We start from the raw sequence: 21,981 nt of genomic DNA, 5'->3' as shown, positions 1-21,981 counted from the left end.
TTTCTTTCCAGTCAATCTTGCCTCCTCACGATTCAATGCTGGAACAACTTCTGGAAGCCTCTTCATCCATTCTGTTGATCTCTTTTTGTCTTTCAAGTTCATCTCTTGACCGTATTGGAAAGTAAAGAGGAGCTCACCCAAAGTTCGATTAAATCGCTCAACTATCCCCTGATCTCTATGAACGTTTACATTTCCTCTTCTTATTCTCACATCGTACTTTGCCATCTCTTTATCTCTTTAGTCGTTTCACCCATAAATTCACGTCCAGGATCAACCTGAAGAACTTTTGGTCATCTCAATGGTCCTCTTTTGTAGAATGTCTGGAAAGCCTTTGAGACCTCAGAAGAATCTTTTGAGGTGAGAGGCTCAGCAGCCTTGAATCTACTCGCAATATCGACCACTGTCAATACATATTTAGAGACCTTTCTTCCTCTAGGAAGTCTTTCATGAGGAAGGAAAAGAAGATCAGCTTGATGAACTGTGTTCGGAGATTCAACGTCAAAATTTGGTCGTGGGATATACTTCGGGGCAGGCAAATACATCTGCCAGATGGCCTGCTTCATCAGCCAAAGCTTTGCAACATCTTCAGGGACTCCAGCTTCCTTTACCAACTTCTTCACTGCATGTAATCCCTTCCAAAACTTTCGGACTGTAGTAAACTCTTGTAAGTTTTCTCTCCATTTTCTTTTGCAATCACCAAAAACGACTTGCAGCCAATCCCAAAGCCAAAGCCATTCTTCCGACGTAGATCATTTCACTTTGTTTTTGTTTTGTACTCGGCTTGTAGAAGTTGGAAAAATGTGGCTCTTTCACATCAAGCTCAGTCTTCATTATGTGCCTTGTTGTAAAGCTTTAAAGCATAATCTGTATCAACCAAATTTTGTTTTGCCTCTTTTTTGATTCGGTGGTTTGCTGCAATCCAATCGAGGAGCTTTGTTCGATTCTCTTGATATTTCTCATAGGCCGCCTGGTATTATTCCGCAGCAAGATCATGTCCACACTACTTTTATCACCACTCAAATACTTTGCGAGATAGCTTCCACCAACAAATGCAGTTGCATTGATGAGTGCTCCTTCAATCATTATTGCTATGATTGCCATTTTATCTATCCTCATCATTATTTTCACGATGATCACTGACAAGTATTCGTCATGAAATTGTTCTTCTATCTCGTAGACATAGAATATCAAGACAGTCTCAATGACTACGCAGACTGCTGCAAACTTAAATGCATTTATGGTAAATCGGCTGAAAATTTTTAAACATGGCAAAATCTTGTTCTTCAAGATTTTTTTTGCTGCGATTGATGCAGCGATCCCGACAGTGAACTTTACGTGGTTCATGAGATTTGAACTCGGATCAGAAGTCATCGGTTCCTTGATAACTTTCTTTTGAACCCATCCGATTCCAGCAGCCAATCCAGTCAATGTAGCTGAATCAGTCAAAGTTCTCACAAGTGTATTATCAGACATTTTAATTTGGAAGAGAAAAAAAATCAATCCATTGGATTTACTCTTTTTGGAATTTGAGTTTATCTTGGTTCTGGTTCTGATTCTGGTTCTGGTTCTGGGTTTCGTTGCGATTTATTTACAAGCTCCATCAACTCTTTCCTCTTATAGTACAGTCCAGCCAGTGAAAGAACGACACTTGCTACCGAAAGAATTTGAGTGAGTGAAAATGATGATGGTGATGGTTCTAGTTCTGGTTCTGGTTTTAATCTTTCAGATTGCTTTAAACCTTCTCTCCTCTTTTGTTCCTCACTCTTCTCTTGTGTTCAGCAAGTTTTTTTTTCCAGCAGCGACACGCCCTGGATCTTTTTTTGGTTTCGTCTTATTTTTATCAGTTGAAGTGACCTGTTGCGCTGGCTCTTGGGATTCTTTTTCATCCATTTTATCTCTTGATACATTATTTTTAAGTTCTTATTCAAATTCTTATTCAAGTTCTTATTAAGTTCTTATTCAAGTTCTTTTTCGGGCTCTTCACAAATGCTATCTATTTCCTTATCATTAACCATCGGTGGTTTGAAGGAAACTTCAACATTTTTGACCGTGCACGAAAAGAGCAGCACTTGCGATTGCCATGTACTCTCCATACTTCAGACTCAAACCGCCTACAATCATTCCGAGTTCTCTCTTTATAATGAAGTCATCGTTCAAGTCCTTCATAAGTTTTCCTTCATCAACAGGGAGAAAATACGCCAATGCTTTACATGAAAGCTGGAGAAAGGTATCAATCATTGCATCGCAAGTCTTTTGAAGACATTGAGGCTTCATATCTTTTGAAGTACTTCTCAACATCCAGTTGAGAAAGCCCCTTGACTTGATCTTGGGTAAGAGATACACCAATTATTTCCGTTGCATTACCACGCGCAACGAAAACAGCAAGTTGCTCTCGATCATCTTAATCACTATTGGGTTCAGCCACGAGAATATTTATAACATCTGCGATGGCCTCTTGTTCACTCATTTAATAATAATAATAATAATAATAATAAGTTCTTATATAGCGCATTAAAATTGCACTCTATGCGCTTTACAATTACAGTTAACAAAATTTCAATAAAAATCCTATACATGCAATTATCGCTACTCTATCTCATGTCTATTTTCTACCTTTTTCCAAATTTATATTGAAGGGATGACGAAGTGATAAAATCAGATGAGAATATTTCTTACTCTTCAGCTTTGCTATTAATTGCACCTGCTCTTCTTTCGTCAAATCACCTGCATAATCATCAAATGTCACCTTCATATCCTTGGCCGAAGGTGTGTAGAAGAGAAACAGTGCAACGGTATTTTCTCTGAATGGTTTTGCGATACTTGTCATCTGCTGTGTGAGGACCCAAACACTAATTCCCTTATGTCTTGCGCTGAATGCTAAATTCACGAGTTCATTCGTCCTCTGCTTCACATCTTTTGAAGTAGCACAGTCATCGAGGATGATCAGTGTTTTAGTTCCCTCCTAAACAAAACTAATAAGCTTGAGACAATAATCAATCTGGTTTTGGGGTGTAGTCAAGATAAAGAGGTCCTTGTCCAAATCTCCAAAATTATAATAGGTCTTGTTGTGGATAAATGTTGGACAAATCAGGAAAATGTAATCGAGTTTCTGAAGGAATTTTTGCTCAAAAGATGGATGAGTTATTTTGTCTTTCCTGAATTTGTAGGTCCGACTATTAATGCATTGAATGGATCGAATATTTTCAGGATTCATATTTTATATTGGCCATGAGAAAAAGTTGATATCTGGTCTTCTCTTATTATTATCTTATCATCATTTGCATTCAATGCTATCTTGTTGATGGTCTCGGTAAATATTTCAAATCTGTGCGATCTGATTACAATCATCTTCTTCATTTGCATGTTTCCGCAGAATAAGCACTCTTTGTAGTCTTCATGAGTTATATTCTTAGCTTCTTTATCACAGTCTTCTTGACTCCCTTGCACTTCTTCTCTTCTTTTCCCTCAAGAATCTTGTAGCTGTAAATTTTTGCTCTCAATTCAACAAACTCCTCAATTATATTTCCACCAGCTTCATCTTTCATCATGCCTACAACTTTCTTGTTGCGGCCAGCTGGGATCCCTGAAATGTGATCTTTGGGAAAGTTGCTTGTGTCAAACTTGTGTTCAACATCTCTGGCTGTCTCTGAATTATTCTTCAGTTTCAATCTCATGCATGAGACTGTGAGTGTCTCTGAAAAGAAGCTTAGCACAATCTCCATATTTCTCTTTGATGTAGTTATAGTGGAAGTCATACATCAAAGTCTTGCTGATATCAAGAATAGCCATTCCGCGGTAAACTGGCTTGTCAAACCTTATTGATGTTCTCCCGATATGGATTGCAATGAGATTTCCGTCAAATGTTGTGCAATGGTTAAAGTTTGGTTTCGCTGAAAGCTTTTTGCTTTTTCTCGATTGTTGACTAATCTCACATCAACTTGAGTCCTGATGTTTTCCATTGTTTATCCAAAGACGGAGTTGTTCATCAGCTTGAAGAAATTCTTTTCAAATTCGTTCTTTGCATTCGTGCGCAGGTTTGTGTTGAGATAGATGTAACTTTTCAGCCAAGGTTCTTCTTCAAATTGGATTCCTCTGTGAATATTTTTCAGTTCTATAACCTTGTGCAAACTGATTTGAAGAAACCTTCGTACACAAGGTAATCTTGAATTGAACACGATTAATAGCTCTGGCCCACGAAAAAACATCTTTCTTATTCTTGGGCGAGTGGAATCTTAATATCCCAACGTGAGGAAGAAACTTTTGCCTTTCTCGGGGTATCTTCGATCGTTGTCACAACCCCACACGGCAAAATGATCGCCACGAGGCATATTTCCAATAATATTTCCGTTTACGAGCCGGGAAGTAAACCAGAAGTAGACTGTACACACTTATTTACAGCTGAAATTTCCTTATTGGGTAATTTCCTCTAATTTATACCTAACTTTGGAATATTTCGAGATCATTACCGGATGTCGATTTCATCACAAACCTTACGCAACGAGAGAACTTTATCGGTACGTTTTATTATATACTTCCTGGTTATTTCAACAAAAACTTACACTTCCCCCTACCAACATCGCTCTCATCCTTTTCTGATAAAACGGCTGCGAAAAAGCGCTGAATTCCCCCCAAAATTGTTTTTTTGTACGTCAAAAGAAGTTTCCGCCATATATTTCTTTGTAGCAACTTGCAATGTTTGCCCTGGAGCGACCCCAGAACCCTTTCCGCATAATAGAGGGATCCGATGTACTGGCAACTCATTCATTCCAATTGAGCTCGGCTCTTGAAAAGTTCGACGTCTGAACCGGACCTTAGAAAGCTAAATGAAATTGAAATCTTAAAAAGATCAAAGGGCAAATCAGTGTAGCCCAACTGTAACGCAATGTAACGCAATTACACAAGAAAAAGCATTCAAAGAAAAGGAGTGTGTCTGTTTCTTTTCAAACGGACACTGACCACAAACGATTGGACGATGTGATAAAAAATGTGTCGGATAGCAAAACAGTTCGAAACGAATTCAATAACAAGCCAGCATTGAGACGAAAACTTTTCATAGATGATATACCGACAAATGACGAATCCGTGAAATTCTACAGGGGATTTCCGGCTTTGGCCTGTCTAATAACTGAACTGGAAAGTGTAGTATCCATTCTGTTTATCTGTATCGTCATCACTTAATCGGAAACATGACCTACAAATAAGCGAAAACCCTCAAGACTCTTGTACGAACAGTCTTCGTCGTAGCCATCTTTTCCAACAAGATAATGATACATATCAGGAAACCTGAAGGCTGGAATATCAATGAAGTCATGAGTCCAATCCTTAAGCGAAAGTGGATGGGGAAGTAATTTTCACTCCTGGCAATGTTATCAATTTAATCATAGTTAGTAGAGGGTCCCTCTACTAACTATGATTTAATTAATTAACTAACTCCTCCCGTTGCTTTGATTCCTATTCAATTTTGAAAATTTTATTTCCGCTGCATTCTAACATAGCTCCAGTTGTTCTGCTCTTGTCCTATTGTTACCATGAATAGAAATTTGAATATCTCTTCCCTTTAAAAACTTTTGAAGCTCAGATACTTTCGTATCAGCGAAGGGGACAGCATTGTTCACTCCTATTTCCCTCAGCCTCGACTTGGTGCTAAAAACTAGTTACCAGACTTTCTCGCAAAAACAATTTGAAGCCGGAGCCTATTGGAAATGGTAATTCAGAGAAACAGCCTGGAAAGAGCTGGTTCGCTATGTACCCTGGTTATTAGCGGTAAAAGCGCTCTGGGATCGTTCTCTTCAGATGCCTGAATAAGAAATTCAAAAAAAAAAGTGGCCCTCTTCAATTTAAGTTCTCGTACCGAGTATAGGGTTCAAATTACGACGTTTAAATATTTGATTTAGTATCTGTTAAAACAATACATGGATATAGTTGAAGGTGCGCTCTTATTGGCCACTCAAACTCCGAATATCCTTTGCTATTCGCCTCCGAGCTTAGCGCGCAGTATTTGCGCCTGAGAATATTGTAATCGTTGCAGGAAACAATCTGTTAAATCATATTTTTTCGCTTATCTCACTGTTTTAGTATGTACTTTTAGACACCCGAATGTCGGTGGCTAGAGGTAAATATATACCTCGCCGCCCCGCCGCCTCGCGGCCGCTCGGTAATTATCCACTACTAGCAACCTCCACTTCAGTAAATGCATAATTGTTAGCTATTATTTTTTTAGTATTCAAAGAGAAAAAAGAAAGAAGTTAAATATGCAATGCGTATGTGAAGGTAATATCTAATATAGGTTCTAAAAACAAGACGACTTAAAGAAAAAAACACATTTAGAACGTAACATATAAACAGTTAAGTAGCGACAAAAGAAAAACGTTTTTTTCTGATGAAAACCGATTTAAGAATATGAAAGACTTTTTCTTTAGGTTTTATTTGGGGATCTGGAGGATCTTTTTTGAGGTATCTTAAAAATTTGGACTGTTTATTCTTGGAACTTTCAGCATGATTAAACCTCAGAACATGCCGATCGCTTTATCGACAGCTAACTCTTGAAATTGTGGGGGGAGATGGATCATTAGTAACACGTTAACTTCGTTGCCTGCTTGTATTGTTGAATTAGGACGAATGACAGGTATTCTTATGAGAAGTTTCAATCGTTCCACTCTTGTTTCTGGATAATTTTTCGTAGTGACAAATTGGCTTGCGGATGATGATGGCACGAAAAACAAAGATGATGCAAACAATATTTTCATTTTTCTTTTATTAACCCATTTAGCGCGCTAAAATACTTCCCCAATACCCGTACAATTTATAAACCAGAAATTAGCCTGACGACCGTTTCATGTTATGATATTTCCCTTTCCTTTTCGCGTAGGCCGGGTCCCATTTCAATAAATGATCCACTTTTGAGTTGCATAAATCTCGTCCTTTATCTGTTAAAAATAAACATAAATGCGATTTCAGTTTGCTTTTGGATGAGGTGTATACCGAGCCACAGTGTACTTGGAGTCTTTAACAAATAATGACAACTACCTTTGGGTCATAGTTTGGTTAACTAGCCGATGGCTTGTATTTTCCACTTACTAAATGTCTCTAACTTTTAAGTTGTTGTAGCTTTTTTTAGCTTGAAAAGAAAGCGGAGTACGAGACTTGAATTTGGCTAGAGCATCAATGTTAAGGAGGTCTTGATGATAGTTTGACTTGAAGTAATCTAATCATTTATTCTCATCGATACCCAAGGGGCAAACTCAACTTAAAGCGTTCATGTTCTGCGAATTGAAATTTACACGCTTAACTTGACTGTAATAAGGCAACCATAGGCAGGCAGTTTTACCCCCATCCCACCCCCAACCCCTAACATGGGATATTAGTTTATCGAAGCTTGGCTTAGCTTTTCTGCCAGTTTTCTTAAGTAAGTGTTGAGTGCAAATGTAAACTGGTACAAGAAAAAATGAACAGAAGCTCAGGTAACGGTGATTAGGCGTCGCTGGTGATAAACCACACAGGTAAGTTAAATCCGCTAGCTGTATAGCTGAGGTAGAAAAGTCTTAGCAATTTGAAAATACACCAGGCATTCGAACTTACCCGAAACATCATTCATACCGATAGACAAACATGTCACCATTAATTTCCTTGCCGGATCCATTGCCACTTTTGCTGACAGAGCATGTTGAGGACTCCCCGTACTTATCATAATCGTTCTTGCCATCGTTATCCGCCCAGCAGGTGTTGTCGTCAACTCCGAATAACTTGTAGCCAAAAGATTCAGCTTTCCCCTTGCAGTACTCAAAGATATTGTCATTACCCTGTATTTTATCGACATCGTTGGCCAAAGAGTCTGGCAGAGCCAATATTGATGCCTTGTTGACGTAGCATCCTTTTTGTGCCCATTCCCCTTTGTGAAAAACAGTGGAGAGAATTATGAATCAAACCTCTCGAAACAGCCATTGTATACCTCCATGAATTCAAGAAAAAAAATTATGCCCAGTCTTTTTCCAAATTTCGTCATGTCCAAGGATTATACAGTCGGTTCATTTTCGCTTACCTTGTAATTCCGTAGTCATTACGTTCAACTCATCTGAAGGTTCAGTGATTTCCTATTCAGGTGCCTTGAGGCAGGTCATGAATTCATACTTCCCAGAGTTTATACAGAACTGTTTAAAGAGGCTTTGTAAACAGATGTATTTGTAGTTTTATTTCTTAATATTCTTTTTTTATTCTCTCGTTTGTTTGTAATTCTTGTAACTAGATAATTTGCGTTTAGATTTTAGTCTACGATTGATAAGTTGTGAAGTTACACTATGTTGACTCATTCTCTAATAAAAACGTTACCGGTACTATTATTATTATTATCATCATTATTGTAATTCAAATTATGATGATGTTTCTTAAAATTATCATTTATCTATATTTTCATCGATACTTGTTGATGATTATAGATAACCTAAGTTTTTCCTCGTTTCTATTTTATTACTACATTCGTACGAAAATGATAATATGAACTCATGGAGATTACGTTTAAGACCCACTGCAAATATATGAACAAAGTAAACAAACGAAAGATAGACATTAGATCGATAAAGTACGTTTACAATCATACGTATTACCCAATACGCAACTAAATTGGAAACAAGACTTCGGTATTTATCTGTTTCAAACCCAATAAAGAGTTATTACTATTGTTATTATTACTATTATTAGTAATTCATATCATTCAGTTTCCTTTTCACCGGAAATCAGATTGGAGTAAAAAACAGACATTTTTCTTACCACTTGCGTCTTTCTCGTAGACAAACATTGTTTCCGACTCTGATAGACCTCCACTCAGTCCATTCTTTGTCTTGCACAGCCCTGAGGTTCCATATTTGCTGAATGTCCTTTCTGCGTTTTCACCGGTCCAGCATCTCCTGTCATCCAACCCAAACAAGGTCACACTTCCACTGTTAGCCGCTGAAGTGCATGCTGCATAGCGGGCGCTTAGTTTTGACTTGCTTCCGACTCTCTCAAGAACCACGTCGAGGGCGCGATCGCTATTCTTGAAGCAGCCCACCGGCTTCCATTCAGCTTTAAAGAAAACGAAAAAATATTAATATTAGCCTTAAAGCAGCCAGTTTCTGAAACATGAAGTGACAAAGGAGTATTCCTCCGTTGAGCGGGAAACTTACGCATTACAAGTGACTTTTCCCATTCCCAAAGTCATTTCTCCAACTATGTCCTACCATGCCATTCAGAAGCTTGGAAAATTGAAACTGTGTCAGATTTTACAGTTTATCAATGAACAGAAAACAATTAATCTCGTAAAAAAGGTTGTATTTGTTCATCGTGGTGAATGATAGAAAATACTAGCAGTATGTAGTTAAAACGTCGTGATTCACATAGGAAGCAACAATCACATTGAGGGACAAACGATTAATGCTCTATTACAAAATACGATGGCCAGGAGAGAGCTCGAGCTTGGACTCCACGATCGGGAGTCCAGTGAGACAAAAATAGTCTTCATTTGTAGTTCACATTTTACGGTACGTAAAGAAAAAAGAATGTAAATGTCCTTTACTTACGTCCACACTTAAAGGTGTTGCACTCTTTGGTCTCCTGTTTATCTCCTTCACAATCCTTTCCACCAGCTCCAGGCTTAGGATTGTTACATTTTCGTTCCCTGATCTGTTCTCCTCCTCCACATGTAACCGAACACTTACTCCAATCGCTCCAGTTTTCCCATCCGCCGTCCACTAGGAAAAATGTCGCGCAAAATTTCATACTCGTCATCAAAAGAAGAATCATATACTATGCATAACGGAAGACGATCAAGCTAGAAGTCTCGATTCATTTTATGAGACCTATTCAAAGAAAATCCAATTTGAGTTATTTCTATATTCTTGATATTCTGGGAATAGTTTCATGTACCTCGTGTTTCTTGGAAAATGCGTGGAAACTACCTCAGGTTTCCACACGAGCAAAGTTCTCGTTGAGGCATTGATTGTTCAAATATTCTCCCGGAATTTTAATAAAATGATAATGATACAATATTGAAGCTAGTATCGGTGATGGAGCATGAGTGAGCTTGATTTCTTCTTGGTCTTCTTTTATCGGTTAACGTACCGGGACATTTCTTTATTGGTGGTGTGCACGACTTTGTCTCGCTATCCTCTCCTAGATCTGAACAATCCTTTCCGCCATCTTTTGGGGCTGGGTTATTGCACAAGCGATCACGTGTCCTTTTGCCCTTTTTCTTACCACAAGTAATGGTGCAGTCGCCCCAAGACCCCCACGGTCCATAACCTCCATCAACTACAAATATTGAATTGACTCATATCAAAATTTGGAGTCTTTTACCTAAAAGTTACTGGCATACTATCATGCTATTCTATCTTATGAACTTGGCATACGGCTGAAGTCTCTACTTATCTTCCATCCGTTATTAGCAAAAAAAATTTTCAGATATTTGACGTAAAGAAACACGTTTGTGTACAAAGGCTTTTTCTATAGTACAACAAAAAAAAAAAGCATTCAGTATTCCTCACTTGGAGAGGCATTGGGACCGACTGGCCAACCGGCTGGCTGGCCGACTGGCTCCGTTCCGAAAAAGACAAAAAGTAGTAAAACAGGGGAAAGGCGGAGTAAAAAAATATAGGGAATCAAGAGGAGTCAGTGGGGCTCAAAACGGCAAGAAGGTTAATCAAGCAAAATAATGACGAGCGATGCCTACAAATTTCAATATGAAATTATAGGATGAATGTCAGTGTCTGAGAACTGCGCACGTACCCCTCCCCTGCCCAACAACAGTCCAACCGATAACAAGTTAGGGGAGGGGGGTGCACAGTTGCCTATTGATCCACATTATCCACATAAGATACGTCAACCTGGACATCCAGCTGTGTTACAGACTTCTGTCTGATGAATGGGCCCCAGTTCCGAACAATCTTTTCCACCATGTTGTGGTTTGGGATTGGTGCACTGCCGATTACGTCGGCGTATTCCTCCCCCGCAGTTAGCAGAACATTCACTCCACTCGTTCCAGTCAGCGTAACCTCCGTCAACTTTAAAAACATGAAAATAATGGATTGAGCCGTGACTTATTGAAGCAGAGAAATTCAGTCTACACAAAAAAGTAATTTTATAAGGGATTTTTAAAGCAACAAATTATGTGAAAACGACATTACAGACCGTTTTACGTCTCGGTATGCAAAGGGAACAATTCAACAATTAGAGCTAGCGTTGGGGATTGTTGTTTGGTTAATGTCGTCCAAAAATAACTTTTTTTGTGCATCCTAAGGTGATATTGGCGACTTTGGCGATTTATCTTTATTTGCATGTGACCAGCTTTCTTTATGAGAGTTGTGGTGATTCCCCAGTCATGCACTGTGCATCCTGTACTGCGCATAAAAATCACGTAGTCAAGGGAACAAGCGCGTGCGCATTCGCAGAACACGCTATTGTTTTTCAATACCGTAAAATCTTTCCTTCCGAGCAACCTCAAAATGTCACAGTGTAAACCGATGAAATGACGCGCGCGATTAGTACCAGTACGGGCATAAATGGGGTAAGTCTGGCTCATTTTATCTCTTAGACAAGCATAGTAACTTACCCTTTTAATTGTATCTTTCGAAACAGACACTAGTATGGAACATTTAATAAAAGTTTTAAAAAATGTTCAATAAGGTTTTTTTGAGAGGAATATCCTCGAGAGCCTTCAAGGAAAACGTTATGCTCCGTGGCTCAGTTTGTAGAGACATCTTAACCAATAGTATTAGACTGCCAGGGGTTCGAATCTCGTCGAAGCTTAAATTTTTCGGCCTTCATTTTTCTAAATCTTTTAATTGCAGGTCACTGGTGAGGATCATTTCTTCCTTTTCATTTGTTCCTACTGGTCAAAATAATACTTATTCCATTTAGTTGAGACATTGGCGATGTAGTTGGCGCCTGATACCTTTTTATTTTCCTTTGTCTACTGGAAAAAAAGAGTTTTCTAAAAAGAAGATCGTCGTTGATTTTGTATGATACACTTCAATCTTTAAATCAACGCAAACTCACTTGGGCAATTTTGATTGTTGCATTCTCTGCTTGATTTATTCGGTCCAAGTCCCGCACAATCCTTTCCTCCGGCGCTTGGCGGTGGATTGGTGCATGTTCGCTCTCGGTATTGCTTACCTCCTCCACAAGTCTTAGTGCATTTACCATATGGCCCCCAAGCAGAGTACCCTCCATTCCCTACAAATTGATAAGTTTTTATTAGTCTCTTGATCCAGAAAACAATGATTGCAAGTTATCTATTTGATACAGAAGTCCATCCCCTAAAATGGCTATTACGATATTTCACAGTTTTGTGCTATGAATTTGTTACGAGTAGTGTAACCTTAGATTAATGTTATATAATGTCGTTTGATGAAACACTGTTAAACTTCTCTGGGAGAGAATATAATTTTTCTTTATCATAGCTTTACAACTTTAAATTTGGAATTCGAATTGTAATTTCCATGGAGTTTGCTGTCTTTCAATTACTCATAAAATTCATAGTAAATGAAGATGTAGTGCACTCACGTGGGCAGTCTTTCATATTGCAATCCTCTGTTTCCAGTGAGGGTCCAACACAATTCTTTCCATTATACTGCGGAATGGGGTTGTCACATTTCCTGCTGCGCGCTCTTCTGCCCCCGCCACAGGTGGCAGAACAATCGCTCCATTCAAGCCAATTGCTATAACCACCATCAACTGGAAATAGATAAAGAAGCCTTCAAACGTTGCTTTGTATAGTGCTAAACGGTACATGAGCCGAGTGACCTGCACCTTCGGGGCTCTCCAAAGCGACAAGGGATATCGCTACTTCCTCTGGATGAAATAATTATCCATTGTACCCCACCCCCCCCCCCTTGAATGTCATAAACTTTCGCTAACAATCTGCTTGTGACTATTAATGCTTCCGGATAGAAGAGGGCCTTGTAAGTGTAATATTTAACCTTGGCCAGGAAATGACCTCTGACCTTACGATCTGAATTGTAGCACGCCACATCCCTCATCATATTCCCTTTTGGTATTACTAACGTTTAAAAGCCCTCAATCAATCGTCTATTCAATTATGAAAACTCTGAAATTCCTGCAAAAGTGCAAATTCATTCATAACATCATCATCACAGTCATCATCCTTTGACTGCCAGCGAAATAAAATCAGAGCTACCATGTTCCGTTACTGGATCCAAATGATGCAAGAGGTCACATACAAAAACCAGGTATGCTGCTCCTTCAAATTGGTATTTGAGGTGATATTTATGGAATAGAAAAGGAAAGGGAAAGGAAATACACATGCGCCTTATCTACAAAGTTAGTTAACAGTTTCTCACTTGGACAGTTGCGTGTGTTGCATTCTCTGGTTGAAATGTCTGGTCCCAGCCTGTCGCAGCCTTTGCCTCCGTTTGCCGGTGGTGGATTGGTACAAGTGCGCCTTCTAGTTTGTTCTCCTCCACCACATGGTTTACTGCAATCACCATACGGTCCCCAAGCGGAGTATCCGCCATTCACTTCGGAACGTAAAAACAATTCATTAACATAATCGTGCTGGTGTCCTTGAGGAGGAAACTCCTCTTGAAATAAGGGGGGGGGGGTGTCAGTTTCTGAAGAAACTGTGGCACTGCGTCGATGGGTGTGTATAACAAAACAATTTGGCTTTATCAACTGAGTTTATAATGTAAATTGGCTACCGTAAAGATTTTCAAAGCTATCGTTTCGAGCGTTAGCCCTTCGTCGGGTTTAATTTAGCCCTTTGCTCTTACAAAGGGCTAACGCTGGAAACGTCAGCTTTACTCCTCTTGACAGACCTGCTACACTTCAGGGCGATAATCTTTGACTGAAAATTGGATTGTTTGATAGAAATCCTGGGGTTGCGTGCAATTCTTCAATCCCTTTGATGTTCTCACTCTAATAAATATTATTTTTGCGGTTAATCTCTCAAACATGGAATGGGAAGATAAGAAGTGGGATTTCGACAGAAAAGTTATGCGTATACCTGGACAGCCTCCATCATTGCAATTTTCATATTGTGTGTCTGGTCCTAGGTCTGAGCAGTCCTTTCCACCTGGACTTGGAGCGGGATTGGTGCATGATCGACGGCGGCTCCTGCGCCCATCTCCACAAGTTTTGGAACATGCAGACCAAGAGCCCCATTCGGAATAGCCCCCGTCATCTACGGTGGAAAAACAAAGGTGACAAACGGTTTGCAATTTATTTCCCAAGCAGGTGATATTTTTTATCCAGAAATACATACTAAATATTTCGCACTGACTATATGAAGGAAAGCAATGTCTACAAGAGGGCCTTAATGGGGCCGTATGGCCTTTACGGCGAACGGTTTAAATTTTGGTCATTTAACGGCTAACGGTAAATCCAGAATGACACAAACTGACACGTTGTTGAAAGGAAAAATGTTTACGGCTAACTTCTATACGTCTAACGGCTAAATCTTTTGGCTGTTTTTCGGCTAACATTTGACACCACTAAGACCCTCTTACAGGTTAGCTATCCGTCTGTGTAGAACTTAAAGATAGTACTTTAAATAGGGCAACTAACAGTTGCTTACATCTAAATTAGAAAAAGCCAACATAAAATTACTGATGCGCGCATAAATATTCAATCTTACTTGTCTTGCATCCGTAGAATTCAGCCCTTAGGGCGATGTAGCTATACCATTCTTCTGGAACAATCCTCAAATAGCGCGTCCGAATAGGTTTGGGTAAATTGTGGCTGACGACTGTGTATCGGTCATTGTTTCCCGGGAATGTCTTAAAAAAACAAAAATCAACTATATCAGTTAGAAAGACGTCACGAGTAAAAAATCATTTTTTATAAACAGACTGCTGATTTGAGGTAGTTGCTAAGAACACTCTTCTCCCAATAAGCTACTGTTAAATAACATAGGAAATCAGTAACAGCATCTTAACCTAATCCTACCTAATCTTTCAAAGAATCTTTTGAGTGACGCCAGGGCCACCACAGAGATTAGTTTACTGAAGAGGGAGAACAGCTTTGGACTCATATTTCTCCAATGATGTAAATTGCTTTCACAAGAAATTTTTAGCAACAGCTACAGTAAGAATGAGCATGGTCTAATCCAACCACTCTTTGCAAGGGTGTAAAAACACGCGTCCTGATGACTTCACAGTGGCGGATCCAGGGGGAGGGTCCGGGGGGTCCGGACCCCCCCCCCCCTATCAAACCTGATGCTTACAACTTTGAGACAGGATCGTATATCACTTTTAACTGGCTGATTTTTTTAATGAATCCAAATAAACGGTAAGCGGCCAAGGAATTATAACGTGCAACCGCGACTGGTGGGAGGGGGTGTGGGGGAGAAGTAATTTGCCTCAAAGAGTCCAACAGTCCTTTCTGAGCCAATGTTTGGATACCCCCAATCAAACATTCCTGGATCCGCCTCTGCTTCATGTTATTTTAGCGTGGTAGAAATCGCTGCGTCGTTACCTTATGGGTTAATTGTAGATCTGGTAAGCGAATTCTAAGGAGACGAAAATTCTCCTCTAGTTTGTGGGGTACCTGGCAAAAGTGTTTGTACATATCCTCTAATAGTAGAGTGGTTGAGCATAGCGTTTATACGGCAAACAGAATAATGGAACCTCTAGCTGTCTTGTTTCAGCCGTTTTCTACACTAAAGATGAAGTGCTTGCACTATTTATGGACAACGAGATTTTGCTAGTTTTATTTTGGTTTGATTAAAAGCGAGTAATGTGCAAACGATATGCTTTAACTCAGACGTTTTTCACTTGAAATATTTCATGACGATGGCTCCACGTGAAAAAACTCTGCGAAAATTATTATTTCGAGGGACTTTTCAACTCACCATGGTGAAACCATACGGTTGATACTGGTTCCAGTAAGATTTATCAAGACTGTATCTCAATGTGTATTTTGTGACATACTGATTTGCATTCTGGCGACCTTGGGTAGCAATTCGTGTGACTTGCGTCTCAACTCCGAAATCAACCTGGAGCCACTGGTTAACGTTCTGAACGCTTGGTATCCAAGCTCCTTGGCGGCCACTCACAGGATGAAAGTGAAGTCTCGCATTTTCTGGGCCATAATTGGCATTCAGTTTCGATGAGGCTGTCAAGGCAGAATTTGGTATCTTGCCGTTTTGCATCCCAAGTTGAATCTGACATGGAGGAATACTGGGAATGGAAAAACCTGTGAAGTCGAGAAAATCAGTGCCTCAACGAGAGTTAATGAACGGGAAACATCACAGAGTACATTACTGAGTTATGGATGCACGGGGGAGGTTGCTAAGGACGAAAGGAGCGTAAGAGTCGCACGAGGCGATCGCCGAGAGCGACTCTAGCTTCTTGAGTGCTTAGCGAACCTCCCAAGCCTTTGTATTTGCTCACGTCAGTAGCGTAGACTGTGGACACTGAATTGACCAATCAGAGCGCGCTTTAGTTTTGGTTATGTTACAATTTCTTATCATGGATTTGCATTATATGAGTTCGTGTGATCTGCAGAAGACTGGCTTTTGATTTAGCTTGCTTGTTACTTCTTATCTCAGAATGAATATCAAACCGCAAGGCTACATTTTCCGGTAAATCATTCAATCTCTGTCACAAGGAAAACCACCGAATGCATTGTGCCCCAAATCAAAATATGATGTCAGTTGATAAACGTAGATTTTATTGTTTTTCTCTCGAATTGCTTCTTTTTACCTTCAAGATTTTGGAAAATTTTTGTCAGTTAGAAAAATAGGATTTTTTCGTGCTTAAACAACTATTGGAAATTCGAATTTACCAGCATTTTCCCATTAAAGGTAGAAAAGAAAAGTTGCTTTCAGGTCTTTTTCACGCCAAGATTCTTTTCTCAACCTAAAATTCTAGTTTTGAACTGCAGGGAGAGTTTTCATCGAAAAACATTCCTCAAACAAAATTATACAGATAATATTGAAATAAATTAAGATAAAGGGGCTGAAAAGTTATTGTACCCAGGCACGGTTTTGAATGGCTTTGTGCCAGTTGGCCCGTATATGCTATTGACAAAACTGATATACTAACCGCTGGTGCATCCGTAAAGCTCGAAACGTAGTGCTATATAACTTTGCCACTCTTTTGCGTGGATTCTGATATATTGTGCTATAATAGGCGGATTAAGAATGTTCCCAACGATTGTATTCTGGTCCGTATTGCCTGGAAGAACCTATAAGACATGAGAGGTGATAATGAGCTAACTGTTTCTGTTACATAGGTTCTAAAACATAACAAGCGTGAAACGAGACTGACGTAGATTGGCATGGGCATCGTTTAAAGATAAGTGACACGTGGAGAGGAACAGATCGCTGGTAAATAAACTAGGATATCGATGAGGCCTTTCTGATCGGTGTTCCTAACTCGGCTTATCGCGTAGACGAACATACAAGTTCAAAATTTTCCCCTAGGAATCAAACCACGGTTAGGCTTCGCGGAAGGAACAATCGTCTGTTGACTCGCAGCGGATAAAAGGATCATTTAAGGGGCACAGGCCTCATATATGCAGAGGTAATACAAACTCATTTAGTGAGTAAAGTTTAATGTTGTAGCTCAAGGAGGCTCGATACAAAAGTCACGTCAGCCCTTTACCCTAAATTTCAAGTCGCTCTTGAATTTCTTACCTGGTTATCATTGTAAGGTATGAATGGTCCACCCTCAACGCTGTAAGTGAGAGAGAAGCTTTTCACCCAGTGACCTGCATCTTGCCTCCCTCTTGTGGCTATACGTGTTATTTTTGCAATTTTTCCCAGATCAACTTGGATCCATTGACCAAGGTCCTGTGAATTAGGTAACCACGCTCCAGCAAAACTCCCTGACTTCACCGTATTCAGTCTGGCGCGCTCTGGACCATAGTACTGATTATAGCTGGTAGTGGCAGTGATAGCGCTGTTGGGTATTTTCCCGCTGCTCATTCCAAGTTCTGCTTGGCATTCCAGTTTTGGAGGCTCGAATCCTGATAATTTCAGGGATGAATTACCAATTAGAGTCAAAGCCAGGGAACTGAGAAATGCCAATCGAAACGAAAGAAGGAAAGGGTGCGTGGCTCTGATTAAGAGGTAATTACACACTTTTTATCTGTACCATCGCTCTTTCAGAAGAGTGGTATCCGTCAATCTTCGTATAGATAGCATTTTTTACGCAGCAAAAGCAGCATGTCTTGCCGCTTTTTTAACCATTCTCTACGGAGCTGGAAGAGAGTTGTAGTGGATACTTGCCAAGTCGCGTAATGGTGAGGTAAATTTTCACCACTTTCATCACGTGAATAATTGTTTTAGTAGATACCGCACAGAAACCAAACAAATTAGTCTATTCTGTCAATGTACCAAAAAATGATTGAAAATATAAATTTTTTGGCGAGCGATGTTTTGTCTTCTGCTACTAAGAGGTGAATAGTATTTGCTAATTACTTAGGAAGTAGCCAATCAGCGCGTGTGAAAAACACTATAAACCTTTATGGTATATACTAAATGTAACCCGCACATTATTTACAATTATATCAGAAAACTTGCCAGTTTATACCACCTACATGACGTCACATATAACGTCGGTAATCACATCTGAACATTTAGTGCTTTTCCTTACCATCTTTGCAACCATAAAACTCTGCTCTCATAGATATGTGAGCTTGCCATTCCACTGGATGAATACGTATATAGCGAGTGATGATAGGATACTTAAGATCATGATATACTGGGGTATATCGATCAGTACTACCAGAAAAGATCTAAAATAAAGATAAAGACATCAATTATCATACTCGACTCCCCTCATTTCCTGTTAACCCTTCACACCCCAACATCAGTATGCATATTCTCCATACTGTTCTCTATACATTTTCTAAGGTGTTGATAAGGAGAGTTTGTTTAACAATCAAGAGCTTCTTTAGCTGATGATCATTTCCTTTTTTCTCCTTAACTCTATGTGGGAACATAAGGTGCTATTGTAAGGAGAAATTAGATACTAATCACTCTTAGGGGTCAACGGGTTAAATTGTCTCGCAAAGTAAACAAATCTCCTACATTTTCAATACTTCATCTGGTTCTTACATTTACGAGGCACTTACAACAAACTGCCAGTATTTATAACAAAGGAAAAAGGAATTCTGAATTTGAATCAAACCATCAATTTCAGTGTGTGATTAACCTATGTGCAGGATAAAACAAGAATAATATAACTCAAGGTCATTTATTTCTGTCCCAAAGCTGTATATTGTTAGAGCTACGTTAAGGCGCTCATCCCCCCAAAATGTCATATCTTTATAGCATGAAATTATAATCCCTTACTTTATAGTTATCCCGTCGTCTATAGCTTAAGCCCTTCCCAATCAGAAACCTTATGCAATACGTACGGTATGCGTATTTTTCCTGTAGGTCCCTGAGTTGGTGCTTTGATTTCACCTACCATATTTTATTATAACATAACCAAAGTAATGCGCGCGCTCTGACTGGTTATTTTATTATAACATAACCAAAGTAAAGCGCGCGCTCTGATTGGTCAATTTGGCGTCCCCCACTTGCCCATGGGTATACGCTGCTGACGTGGGCAAATGCAAAGACTATTTTTCCGCGCGTGCTTGTTTTTTCTGGTCACGTAAGATTTGTTAAATAAAAGGGAACTCTTTAGCTACAATGTATCAATGTTATGTTATAAAACAAATGGTAAACACCGCAGCTTACACTATTAAGTTATGGATGCACGCGGGAGGTTTGATAAGAACTCAAAAAGCTAGAGTCGCTCTCGGCTATCGCCTCGAGCGACTCTTCTGCTTCTTTCGTGCTTAGCAACCTCTCGCGTGCATCCATAACTCAATAGTGTACGCTGTGGTGTTTACCATTTGTTAATTATTCCACCATTACATCAAATTACTAAATGAGGGCAACAGAACGTAAAAAATATGCTACGGCATTCTACCGTAGAAACGATGCAAAAAGTAAGGACGGATAGCAATAATTCAACAAATCGCTGCCTTGTGCTTGAATTTGATGTTGCAACATATTTATCTACCGTGGAAAGCAGGTATAAAAATTTCTCATAAGTGCACAAAGCGACACCCACTAGTTACCTTTGCACCGTCTTCTAAATAAGCTTTGAAGAACACTGCATCGTAGCCATATGAAAGTTCAAATTTCTTCACCCACTGCTCTGCGTCTGATCTCCCCTGAACAGCAACACGGGTGATTTTTGTCCAGTCTCCAAAATTTGCTTGCAAGAACTGGAACCTATCATTTCTCTTTGCTATCCAGGCTCCATATCGGCCTGATCTATAGAGGAAATGTAATCTGCCGTTGATGGCAATCCCTGTTGAAGCACTTAAGGCAGAGTCTGGAATTCTTTCATTCTGCATTCCAAGAGCTTCCAAGCACACCAAGGCCTTTGGTTTTTCGAATCCTATCAATATAACAACGAGGAAAATCAAAGGAAACGCAAGCATACTTGTTCTACTGCGGGAATAATGTACTAGTAATTAGAATAAAACTAAAAATAAGTGACTCTATAACACTTCTTACTGAGGAAAGTATGGAGGGGTAAGTAAAATTCAACAGATTTATCGACAAACTCTGATTTTTTTCCTAAAATGTTACATTAAAAACTTGCTAGCTAAGCTGATGACTCTTTCTTTCTTTCCCCTCTGAATATCATTGACAAAAGAGAGATTTAGAACCACGTTTACGTAAATTGTGAACGGCAAGAGTGACCACTTGACCACGATTTTCCCGCCATTTTCTACGTTTACCGGATGCGCTATTCCGTTTCTACTTGGAAGCAAGCTGTTTCACGTTTGCCGTGTGCGTGAGACTACTTTTCCTTTCTCAGCTCCAGCTGTGTAGAAGATAATTGCCAGAAAAAAGTGCAACAAAACTATTTCCTGTCAGTCATACAAGGGCAGATGAAGATTCATGCTGAAAATCCTTCAAATGCTGTACTTTTCTTTATCGATAAACTGTAACTAACGTTAACTCATGAGACATCCTCCAGTTTGTTCCGAAGTGACGAACTCACTCAGAGGTAAAGCAGCAAGATTCACACTATTTTACGTGAACCTGAAAGGGCAAGCTGACGTTTGCCGTTTCACGTATACACGGTGTTAAATCTCTCTATCATACCCATTTTCATTGTAACCTGTAAGATAACTCTGGAACTCGTGGCAAAAAATTTTATAGACACTCTGAAATCGTATTTGAATTGAAACCCATACTGAAGTACCTAAACATTTTCCTTCGCAGACTTACCTTCCGTACATCCATAAAATTCGGCACGCAAGGCTGGATGTCCTCTAGATGTTTTCACACGAATCTTTATGAACCTGGTGATGATTGGTGGATCAATAATGCTACCGCCCGGTTCATTTCTGTCCTGAGTGTTCCCTGTAAAGACCTGTTGGGAAGATTTTGCAAGGGTTTGCGAAAGCTCTTAATAGGTGTATAAATGAACGAATAAATGAAAGAATAAAAGTATAAATAAATGAGAGTACGAAAATTGTCTTTTCTAAATAATCGTGTTAAAACTTTTAAAATTCAAATCCTATCTGATAATAACCCTAAAAGTTGCATTCATTTTAAATTTACATAGCCAAAGCAAAATAAGAGGTCACTGGTAAAATTACATGTATCAACATAAAAAAGCAACTAATTAATTGGAATTCAATCTTTCGAATACTTGTGAACGATAACTGGCATGGTCTAAAACTCAATGTTGAAATGTGAAATAACAAGAAATAATGAAATAATAAGTGGATGCGTGAAAAAGTGTTGAATGAAAAAAATGATTAATGAATGGATGGATTGATGTATAAATGAAGAAACTCGTTATTGAATGAATGAATGAATGAATGAATGAATGAGTTATTACTGTTTGAGAGTCAGAAGGTTTTTTGATAGGGTACCGGTAAAAATAAAATTGCCCAAAAAACGGAGAGATGTTTAGTCAGCCAATGAATTTATGAATGAAAGAATGAATTTATGAAAAATGTTGAATGAAG

At 39.2% G+C, this 21,981-nt stretch overlaps 1 protein-coding gene across 1 annotated transcript in view; it reads right to left on the bottom strand.

Annotated features, from left to right (window-relative positions):
• Nucleotides 1-6,737: 6,737 nt before the first annotated feature.
• LOC111319871 (uncharacterized) overlaps nucleotides 6,738-21,981 on the bottom strand; it is a 40,681-nt gene continuing 25,437 nt past the window's right edge. The window contains exons 27-43 of the mRNA XM_022922602.2: nucleotides 21,233-21,377; nucleotides 20,065-20,390; nucleotides 18,585-18,726; nucleotides 17,624-17,955; nucleotides 17,031-17,172; nucleotides 15,836-16,179; nucleotides 14,621-14,762; nucleotides 13,991-14,167; nucleotides 13,329-13,505; nucleotides 12,532-12,702; nucleotides 12,025-12,201; nucleotides 10,854-11,030; nucleotides 10,093-10,281; nucleotides 9,552-9,722; nucleotides 8,764-9,057; nucleotides 7,579-7,888; nucleotides 6,738-6,926 (exon numbers count right to left, since the gene is read on the bottom strand). Of these exons, the coding sequence (XP_022778337.2) occupies nucleotides 7,587-7,888; nucleotides 8,764-9,057; nucleotides 9,552-9,722; nucleotides 10,093-10,281; nucleotides 10,854-11,030; nucleotides 12,025-12,201; nucleotides 12,532-12,702; nucleotides 13,329-13,505; nucleotides 13,991-14,167; nucleotides 14,621-14,762; nucleotides 15,836-16,179; nucleotides 17,031-17,172; nucleotides 17,624-17,955; nucleotides 18,585-18,726; nucleotides 20,065-20,390; nucleotides 21,233-21,377 (3,408 nt within the window). The 3' untranslated portion in view covers nucleotides 6,738-6,926; nucleotides 7,579-7,586. The remainder of the gene's footprint in view (nucleotides 6,927-7,578; nucleotides 7,889-8,763; nucleotides 9,058-9,551; nucleotides 9,723-10,092; nucleotides 10,282-10,853; nucleotides 11,031-12,024; nucleotides 12,202-12,531; nucleotides 12,703-13,328; nucleotides 13,506-13,990; nucleotides 14,168-14,620; nucleotides 14,763-15,835; nucleotides 16,180-17,030; nucleotides 17,173-17,623; nucleotides 17,956-18,584; nucleotides 18,727-20,064; nucleotides 20,391-21,232; nucleotides 21,378-21,981) is intronic.

Source organism: Stylophora pistillata, chromosome 10, assembly GCF_964205215.1.
Source record: "Stylophora pistillata chromosome 10, jaStyPist1.2, whole genome shotgun sequence".
NCBI classification, from domain to species: domain Eukaryota; kingdom Metazoa; phylum Cnidaria; class Anthozoa; order Scleractinia; family Pocilloporidae; genus Stylophora; species Stylophora pistillata.
This window is presented reverse-complemented; position numbering and strand designations above follow the sequence as displayed.